The sequence below is a fragment of the Anopheles gambiae genome, chromosome 2, assembly GCF_943734735.2.
Source record: "Anopheles gambiae chromosome 2, idAnoGambNW_F1_1, whole genome shotgun sequence".
NCBI lineage: Eukaryota > Metazoa > Arthropoda > Insecta > Diptera > Culicidae > Anopheles > Anopheles gambiae.
In genome coordinates this window covers 110,822,401-110,832,545 of record NC_064601.1, presented here as the reverse complement: position 1 = coordinate 110,832,545, position 10,145 = coordinate 110,822,401, and the positions used below count along the sequence as shown (strand labels likewise).

At 44.8% G+C, this 10,145-nt stretch overlaps 1 protein-coding gene across 1 annotated transcript in view; it reads left to right on the top strand.

The window, feature by feature from the left end:
• The first annotated feature begins 979 nt into the window (after positions 1-979).
• The window catches only part of LOC1270045 (homeotic protein distal-less), a 52,726-nt gene continuing 43,560 nt past the window's right edge, over positions 980-10,145 (top strand). The window contains exons 1-2 of the mRNA XM_061644259.1: positions 980-2,743; positions 8,142-8,317. Coding sequence (XP_061500243.1) covers positions 2,643-2,743; positions 8,142-8,317 — 277 coding nt within the window. The 5' untranslated portion in view covers positions 980-2,642. The remainder of the gene's footprint in view (positions 2,744-8,141; positions 8,318-10,145) is intronic.

The following is a 10,145-nucleotide window of genomic DNA, read 5'->3' as shown; positions in this document are numbered from 1 at the left end:
CTAAAAAAAATATATCAGACACCATTGAATCGTTCATTATGGAAAGACGCCGTCAATGAAATGCATTGGCACGTGGGTTTCCGGCACCACCGGTACAGCCCGGCTTAATCCCGGGGGTTTCGGGCGAAATAAAACATAAACCAGCGAACCATCTACTCCCGGAGGGGAAGAGTGGTTTCTTCTGATTCACCCCTCAATGTGTGCATCCCCTCCCCTCCTTGCATCGAGTGAATACTGTTTGTTATTGCACCCGTCGACCATAAAACCACCCTTTTTTGCAAAGACACCCAGCAATAAACCAAAGACGAACAAAAAAGCGTCTTGAAGGTAAGACGAAAAAAGCACCAGAGAGAGACACACACACACATACAGAGGGGACAACGTACAACATACAGCAGCAACAGTACAGCAAAAATAGACCAAAACGAGACCAACATGCGACGGAAGCTTCTGTTTCACTCGCGTACCGTTTCGACAGACAGAACATTTCGAACGTGCTTTGTGCAGAACAGGTTTTCCACGGGACTGTCCTCACCCTCACGTATCACCCCTTTCAGTTCCCTTGTCTTCAGTGCTAGTAGCATCAAACCACAAACCCTTGACGATGGGGTGTGTTGGGGTTTTCTGTTGTTCCTCTACAGCTATTGCTTTCTCACTCTCCCCTTCCATTTGGCGGAACGAGACGAAAGCTTTGTTGTTGTTGCTTGCGATGGCTTGCACTACCACACCGACACAGCCGCTCACACATCGCTCCCTACACGACCCGACCAAAAACCCTTCGCATCATAGTGTGCGTACCGTCGGGTACAAAATGGCCGTACAGTTGCTAGTCGGCTCTTTCGCGCTCCCTGCCAGCGAACGGGGGTTGATACAGTGCGCCATTGCACTCTTGCACGTGGCTGGAAAAACGGGGCGGAGCTATCCCACCAAACGGGGGGGTTGAAAACGCAACCCTTAGCCGGCCAACGATGCGCTTCTCGGGAAGTTGCTTTGTCACTTGCTCGCGGTTGTTCGCGCCGTCGTCGTCGTCGTTGTCGTTGCTTGCTGTCGCGCCCCGTTCGTCGCTTGTGTGTGATATTCTCTCTCTGGCTCGTGCGGTGCCGAGATTTGACAGCAACGCTAATTATATTATTTGCGCCATCACCGGGGTTCGATCACGGGCTTGCGCTGGTGCAGTGGAGTTTGTTTGGTTTAATTATCTGTTTGTGATTTTAAATACGCGCGAGTGATTTGAGGTGTCGGTGATTTTGTTGTTGTTGTTGTTTCGCAAATGCATCGTATCGGTGAGATTGAAGAAGTGTTTCGATTCGATCGCTGCTACCGGCGGTTTGGTGCGGTGTGAACCGATAGTGACGAGCGATCGCATCCTGATTGCTGTGGTGTGCCGCTGTGCCATCCAGCACAAATCGAACGAGGAACAAAATTGTGGTGATTAAAATTGCTCACCGGCAAGTTGATAAGCAAAGCAGTAAGTGCAGCAAGAAAGAAAGAGTTTGTTTCAATCACCATTGAAGCTGAGACATATTACGCTACGGATAGTGATCGCAGCCAAGGTTTAGTGTGTCTTTAATACAAACCATCAGTTTGTATACATCACAGAAGCAACCCCAAATCAGTAAATAACTCGCAAGTGCTTATCAAACGCAGCAATTCCGTTTCGGAGAACATCGCCGGTAAGGGTAGCGCAACAGAACCAGCCCAACAGAACCCATGCCGACGCAAGATCATGCAAGAGCATCATAAGTGTGTGCAAGCATCGTTCAATGTGTGAAAGTGTGTGATACTCTCGATAAAACCTTCCCGAAGAAAGGGCATCCGAAAGGAAGCGGCTGGCGCTGGACGCGTGTGTGCCTAAAGTGTGATAGCGGAAGGTGTGCCGAAAGCGAAGAGCCCGAGTACATCTCACTCTCACGCGTCTCGAACGGGCAGGTCAATCGTCGTGTGAATTGGTCTCGTTTCAAAACGAGAAAAAGAAAGGAAAAAGGAAAAAAAGGAAAGATCCTCTCAGAGCCTTCGTCAAGATTGCCCAGGACCGTGTGGTACGGGCGAGATAATGCGTGAGTCTCAGCTTTGAGGGCGCAAGAGTGTGTGTTGCACCGTCCAGTGAGTCGGTCGAATCAATCGTCCTGCGGTCCGCCGGCGTAGTGTTGAAAAGTGTGCATTTTGAGTGTTTAAGGAAAAAGTGGCTCGCTGTGTGCATATTTTGAAATTAGTTTATTCTGCTAAAGGATAAAGCAAAGGTTTCTCCTGCAAAGAATCAGTGCCGAGCGCAGTGACCGAGCTGACGTGTTGTAGTGCGTTGAAAAGTGTGTAGATTAATATTCACTGAAAGAAAGTATAGCCTGCCGTGGCTGCTGTGAAGAAGTGACTCCTCGAAAAGGGGATTAGCCGGTGAAGTGATAGCAAGTGGCGTGGTGCTCCTTGCGGTCGGGAACTAGCGTTACGCCAGCCTACCGGGCCGTGATTGCGCTGTCGCTTCCATCGACGGGCGCGGCAAGATAGAGAGTGCGATAGGTGACCACGCGTACAACAACGGCCTTACAATTCATTTCGATAAAGTGGCCTCGATCGGCGCCAACACGCTCAACTTTACGGACCTGGGGAGCCCTTACGAGGGCCCCCCGAGCACACCCCAGTCCGGGATGGATGCGCCGGAAGCGCCGCACACGCCGAAGTACATCGACGGCGGTGCGACGGCAACCGCGCCCGGCAAATCGGCCTTCGTCGAGCTGCAGCAGCATGGGTTAGTGTTTGAGAGCCGTCTTTGCAAGTACAAGTGATCGGATAATCTGTTACGTTTGTTGAAGAAATTGCTAGTGGTGTATGGTACTAAAAAGTGTTAACTGGAGTTTGCCCTCAGTTGCTGGAATCTTGGGTGATTACTTACAGTAACAAAGAAGGCATTGTGGGTATTGTGTCTTTGGATGTCAAAGATCGAAAGGATTTAAAATGTGAAGAAGTGTCTAGGAGCTCCTAGAGAGATTAGTGCCTACTAATCGTTTAGATCTTTTGCTTGAAAATGGTTGGAAAATACAAATACCAAAATGGCTCCATGATTTACATAGCTTAATATACAGGTTGAGCTACTGGTTACCGCTGGCAAATGCTGGTTTCGAAGGAAAACGTATTCTGTTTTGTAGTTTTTGTATGAGGTAAAGTCTCTATGGAGTGATCCTCGTATGCATCAAAGTTATGGAGAGATCTGCTTGCAAGGCAGTGATCCTCAAATTTGTACGATGGTTCCATGAATATGAGAGAAAAAAGCCTTCATCTAGGCCGCAAGAAGGCACATGTGACCCGCCATACTCTGTCGGCTATACTATGTCAAGTTGTAAGGGAACTATCAGTAAAATTGTAGAAATTTCCATGAAAACAGGTGTTAAATACCGTCTATGTTGACCACTGAATCAAAATATTTCTCTGAACTGTAATTTAATAATGCAGCCTACAGAATCTAGGGAGCAAAATCGGTTTTGAAGCTTAAAGACTAAAGTTAATGAGTCTTGTTAGAGGAATAAATAATCCATGCAAAATGATCTTGTTAGCAAAAAAAAGTCTTTTAAGTGATGCTTTAAAATCGTTTTCTGCCTATTGTTTGAAGTTTGAACTCAACTCAACTCATTGCTACGGAATAACTATTGCATTTGTATTTCATGCTTTATATGTCAGTTTTTTGGGAATCACATCTATGATTTTATTGAAAAGTGCATCTCTTCAAGTACTATATATTTTCAATAACGACAATTGAACAAGCTTAAAACAACATAATAACTTGGATATAAAACATGGAGGCTGCATGTCCGCATTGGACGTTGCACGCCAAATAGAAGGCGAAGAAGGTCTTGTGACGGATTCTTGTTCTATCACTTACTTCTTGCCATAGAATCACTCTAAAAAATTAACAACTGACACTCTTAAAAATTAAAAACGATTGTTGATTGACGTTAAGTGTATTTCGCTTGTAAAATATATTAGTTCAAAACATGTATTTTTTACATTTATTAAGGAGCTTTTTGTTTTGAGCCAATTTACCCAACCGATATGTTGAAATATGTATTCTCCAACACATGTGCTTTACCACATTTAACGAGTTAAAGCCTTATTTTCATTAAGCTGCACATCCACCTCATTCACCCTTTAATTGAACGTCCTTGTCGAATTGTATCATCGGGCTGCAAACACACACAACCACAAAATCAATACCGAATTGCTCCATTGGACCGTTTAATTGTACCCATTGGCACCGTGAAAGCAATTAGCACCCAATCGATGAGGGGCACCTTATCATCATCATCATCATCATCGTCATCAGCATTAGCGATTGTGGCATGAAGCGTATGATCAATCGATGAGGATGCTGCTTCGATTCATGTGCTAGAAGTAGAGTTTTGAAATGGCGTAAATGCCCAATACTCGTTGATGGAAATGTGAATGATTTTTGGTGATTTTATTTCCACACTGCAACAAGAAAAACAAAAATACCAGATTCGTTGCATTTATACACATCAAGCGTAATGAGACGAGATAGTTATCGGCTTATAAAACATCAAACTGTAGTTCCATCTAGAAATGGTAAAACGAGTGAAAAGGAAAGGCTTTTCTTCCACTGCCACTGCCCAGGACCGGTGCAGCTTTGGTGCAGACAGAAATATACCGCTTGCCCGCTCTTTTGCTGCAATAATTAGCAGCGGCTAATGATAATGATTAATGACGCCCGGGCATGTTGGGCACGTGTGCGTCACTGCGCAGGAAGACGGGCGGGTTTGGGGTCAGAAAAGCGTTTGCGTTCAATTCATAAAACCACGACGGTTACAGCATGAATGTAACAAAAAGGTGGCTCTTCCATCTTTCCGCTGTCAGCATAAACGTAACGGACACGAGGTGTCTTCGGTACTAGCATTACGGACATCCATTTTTGGATAGTTTAGTACAAGCGTATAGAAATGAAACCAAAAACAAAAAATGACACATTTTTAGTATTCTCCCCCTGAACCGCAGTGCATAGCGATCGGCGATCGGTTATCGATTCTAGAGCATCACAACCCGCGCACAACATCAACAGAAAGGCTCGCTCGTTCCGTTCCCGATTTGGATGGTATCGAGTTTTTAATAGCGGGCGGGTTTCTGTTTTTACGATCGATTCCATACCATCTATATACGTGGAAAAGGGGAGTGAGCGTATTGGTAGGTCGTCTTTTTATGACCACCAATTTGTGAGAATCCCTGTTTTCCTCCTGCGCCAGTGGTGGGCACGGTACAGTAGCGAACAGTAGGCGAAACCTTGCTGAAAGCTAGGCCACATAAATCGACGGAAATATCTACATCGTTAAAAAATAAGCTCCAGCATGTGGAGCATAATGGTATAGGGCGAAGCGTGCTAGTCCCGGAGCGGAGTGCGAAGCGCAAGAAAGGAATAGTTTGTTTGTTTTTCGCCTTTTGCAAACCGGGCGGAAAGTGCTGGGCCGGGTGGGCAAGTTTACGCGCCATGTTTTTATGATTAACTTTAACGCCGGTTTTACCGTGCTAGAGCGCTATGCGCGAGCGGGTTTCAAGGGGGGGGAGGAGGGACCACGTAGTGAAGTTTGTCAAGTTTTATGGCACATGGCAACGACGACGCGTGCCAAAGGTAAGGTTCGACCTTTTATTGCCCGCTAGGGGTTTTGTGTGCTAATTTGTCTTCCGTCTCCTGCACCCGACGAATCGGGAATTGATTTATGAAGCTTCAATCAAACGAGCATGGAACGATCGTTCTTTCAAAGTACTGCAGTGCTTCGTATTGGTTTGTAGATTTTTACAGCAGAGTAATTTCTGCTTTTACGGTGCAACTATTTCCGCCTAATTACTCTCTGTAGGCTGTGTGTGCGGGACAGTGGAGGGTTTGTGATTTATTTATTTACAGTAGAAGATTCGTGAGGTGATTGCGTGAGGGCTTCGTTTTATGAGACGAGTTTAGCTGTCACAGGTCCGTGGTATACCTGAAAGTGGTGTGGGAGCTTTTGAAGGGGAAGTGAATTTACTAAGGAGCTAAAGATTTTACAACGAACAATAAAAGATACATCATAGAGACGTTTTGCACGAGTAGTTGACGTCCTAAAGCGGAACTTGGAGATTAGCTACAGATAGCAGATCATATTGGGCAGTAAAGCGTTGATCATTGATTCATTGATTGGATTTTTACATCTTGTGTTTTGAAAGCTTTCGAGAGAAGTTCAGAGTGCTCCTTTAATCTTTATTTCTACAGATGATGGAGGTATATTTCCGGAATGCTATCAATTGACAGATCTGAGAGAAGACCTTTGTCATTTTTATTGAGTTATTTAAATTGAACCTCCTGCAAGCGAACAAAGCAAGGTAATGAAGAAGCATTAACACGGAAATTTCAATGTTCGTTCATTATTGTTTTATTTTATTGTTGATCATCCCAAGATCATAATGCATCTTTTCATGAAAGTTGCTCAAAAGTAAAACATTTAAAGCTCTTTTCAACGCTATTCAAAGTATAAGAATAATCTTCTTTCCAATAAACTACACACTGAGAGTGTTTTGTGAGGTTCTGTTTTTTTTTCATTTCTGTTTCACTTTTTCCCATTTAAAAATTTTGCAAAATAACTAAATTGATTTCTAAACCATTAAAACCCACTTCAATGAATCAAGCAAAATTGGAACCCTTTGGACCGTGGCAAACTTCCCAAAAGCTAATCCACGCAATTGCTGTTTTAAACTGCTTTTTTCTCCCTCCCCCCCCCCCCCCTCTTCCCCGGCTCGAGCAGCTGGTACAGTTTCCAACCTTCCGCGGAAGCCGAGCGAGCGTCTCTAATGGCTCGATCGAAATTAAAGGTTCGGTGCTACCGAAAATTGAATTACACGTAAATTGTTTAATTCATTCAGCCCGTCGTGTACGGCAGGGCGCGGGTGCGCGTGTACCCCTGTAGCATGGCCACCTAGATATGTATGTGTGTGTGTGTGTGTTTATAAAGGTAACACCAGGCCCCACAAACGCACACCGCTTTTTACGCATCAACATTTACGCGCTTGTTCTTATTTTTCCCCATTTTCCCCGGTTTTTCGCCCCCCAAAATACGACCACTTCCACACGGTCCGGCTTTTCCGGCCTGTTTTCTTTACCACTTCCTCCCTCCACATGGAATTCTCTTTTTTTTGTATTTTCTTTTTGGCTTTTTTGTTGCTGTTGCTTGCTCACCATCATCTTCACCTTGTACCGTATGGCAGACAACATGTGGGAGCCGTTTGGTGCGTTGCTGATGGACGCCATGCTGGAAAAGCTTGGACTTGGACTAGCAATGGAGGGTAAAGAGGCATGGGGGGGATTTTTCCATCCAATCCCAAATCGTCTCGTTCCTTCTTTCTCTGCCGAACCGGCGCTGCCTGCAGAATGAAAAGCAGTGTGTGCGCGTGTGTTACCAATCGATCTCGGGAGGGTCGGTGGTTGAGGGTGGCAATAATATCGAAGGGTGGTACGGTAGCACCGTTGTTGCTGCTGCTGTTGTTGCTTTTTTACTCGTCCATTTCTTCCATTTGGGTGGCGCCATCCGGCCCCCTCGAAACAAAACACGCTCTCTCGCCGTAGCCGTGCTGCTGTCTGCGTGGTGTCCCGTGGTGAGCCCAAACCAAGCCTCTACACGTGCATAAAATTACATCCCGTGGTTGTAGGTTTTCGTACAAGTGCGGTTTGGGAAAAAAATTAGGCCTAATTGACTTTTTGGCTGAGGGTTAGTTTTCAGTGGTGTTTTGCATTTCGAGCCAGCCGTCGATCGTGCAAGATGGCTGTTGGATTGTTGTTTTTTTGCTTCCATACGGAGTGAATTATACTTCCGTTCCGTATTGCAGCAATGAAAGCCGTGTTTACTTTAGTGCAATTGTCTTAGTAATTTTAACATAACTGTCGAAAATCGATAACTGCAAATTTGAAGGGTACAATAATTTCAGTCAAATGCATTGCTGGCATGTATTTTGCAGGAAAAAAAAGTAATCATAACGATTATTTTTAATTTCGACCTCTATCCATGGATTGTTTTCTGTTTTCGTGATCATCAATATCAGGTTGATTAAATGTTTAAAATAATAAAACATAATTATCAAATTTACTAAAGCGCCCCTTTTTGTTTTCTTCCTCCAAACAGGTACGGTGGCATCCGGAGCGGGTATCAGCATTTCAGTGCCCAGGGCGGCCAGGACTCGGGCTTTCCGAGTCCGCGCGGTGCCCTCGGCTACCCATTTCCGCCGATGCACCAGAACTCCTACTCTGGGTATCATTTAGGCAGTTATGCACCACCCTGCGCTAGTCCACCAAAAGATGGTAAGTGTTCCCTGTACAGAATGCCACGCGCGGCTTCGCATAGAAGATGGAAGGATCGAAAGGATAACGTAACGTGGAGTTTCGGTCGACGATTGCGCAAAGCAAAGTATGTGTTTTACTGCAATGAAAAATATTAAAAGCAGACATGTTTCATTGTAAAATAGCAACACAAAAAGGTCGAAGCAGTAGTGTTGAATGTTAGTGTACAACCTCCTAGAAGAGTTTCATCTGCTTGATTCTTATTTCGTTCTCTCTTTGTTTTCGATACAACCAACAAAGAAGTTATAACAAATGGCAGATGTAATGGTCTCTAGCCCACTCTGGACTATTTATTATTCCATCGTTAATTAATAAGTCATGGCGAAACATCAACCAGATGGCGTAAGCAAAGCAAACAGAAACTCACACAAAAAATACACACAAACATGTGTTTGAATTAAAAAGGCATTTTATTTGCAAAGAAAAACAAGCCAGAAGCTCTGTAGGCTATGTAGAAGAGGTTGAAAATGCATTAACATGAAGCACCACAAAAAAGCCCAACGGCAAATGTGGTTGAGTCCGTCGGATGGTAAATTATTCAGCGCAGTGTGTCTAGAAGACAAAAACTGTTGCTAATGCATCATGATGATCTGCTTGTCTGTTATAACTAAACCCAGACAAATGTAGCGTTAAATTGATTTCAAAGATATTTATCTTAATATCTTCAAATGTTGAAGTGTTTTTATTGCATTAAATTAGGGCCAGTTCAATATCACTGGTTGGATTGAATCTTATGGCAAATTGTTACGTGTATTAAGTTACTTCCCAAAGTCAATTGCTACATATCATTTTAACGAAATAATAAACAGCCTGTCACTGACACACGTTGCCGATATATTGGCTTTTCTTTCACTAATGGCGCTATCGCTTGAGCAACAAACACCCAATCGGCTCGTGCCAAAAATTGCTGTGCGTTCGTGGTCTGTTGCTGTTGCGTTTTCTTTCCCTTCCAGCCGACTGGGCTAGCAAAACCCTCAAAAGGTGCAAATTAAATTAGGCTCAAATACAAAACGGTCGCCAGAAGGGAAATCCCTTGTGGCGCCCTTGTGCGAAAACTCACCCAAAAAAAAAAAAGTCTGAGTTTGGGCGGGTATCGAGCTGGGGAAGAAATAAAATATGTTTCCAATAACCAACAATAACGCAAACGGAATTGGTTCAATCTGCCGCAGGCCTTCAACAACAATCAAACGCCCTGGACCGCCGCCAACCGTTCGACTCGTGCGCCACGCAAGCCACACCGCGCACATTGTATACATCCGCCCTTCTGAGGGAGTAAAAAAGCTAGCATAGCAAGGGTAAAAAACTCACTATGTAAAAAGTGTCGCTCAGATGAATAAAACACGGTCCAGCAGCGGCAGCTTGCAGGGGTCGCTTGCTCCCTCGCTTCCGTCAAAAAATTTGAAACCACGCCGGCGACGGCGATGGACGGAGCCCGTAGTTTCCGGTGCCGCAGTTCGGGATTCAAACGCTGGACCCGCGTCTGGTTTTGTGCGCCACCCGGCCCCGGTATGGTAGGCGGTGCCCGAGAAACAAACCCCTCGGCGGGAGGAACCCGTAAGCTACCTTTAGGAAATAAGGTTCAACGGGGATTTTTTGTTATAGTTCATTCTCGCTCTTTAGACACTATCGTGAACGGATATCGCCCGGCGGAATGTGCTTTCAGCTTACAGCTGTTTGGGAGTTGGATTTTTTTACCATCCCAGCTTTTTGTGTTACAAAACCATCACTTCATCGTGTGTGTGTGTGTTTTTTTGCGCCGAGGAAATAAAAGCCGACCCACGGTTCCATA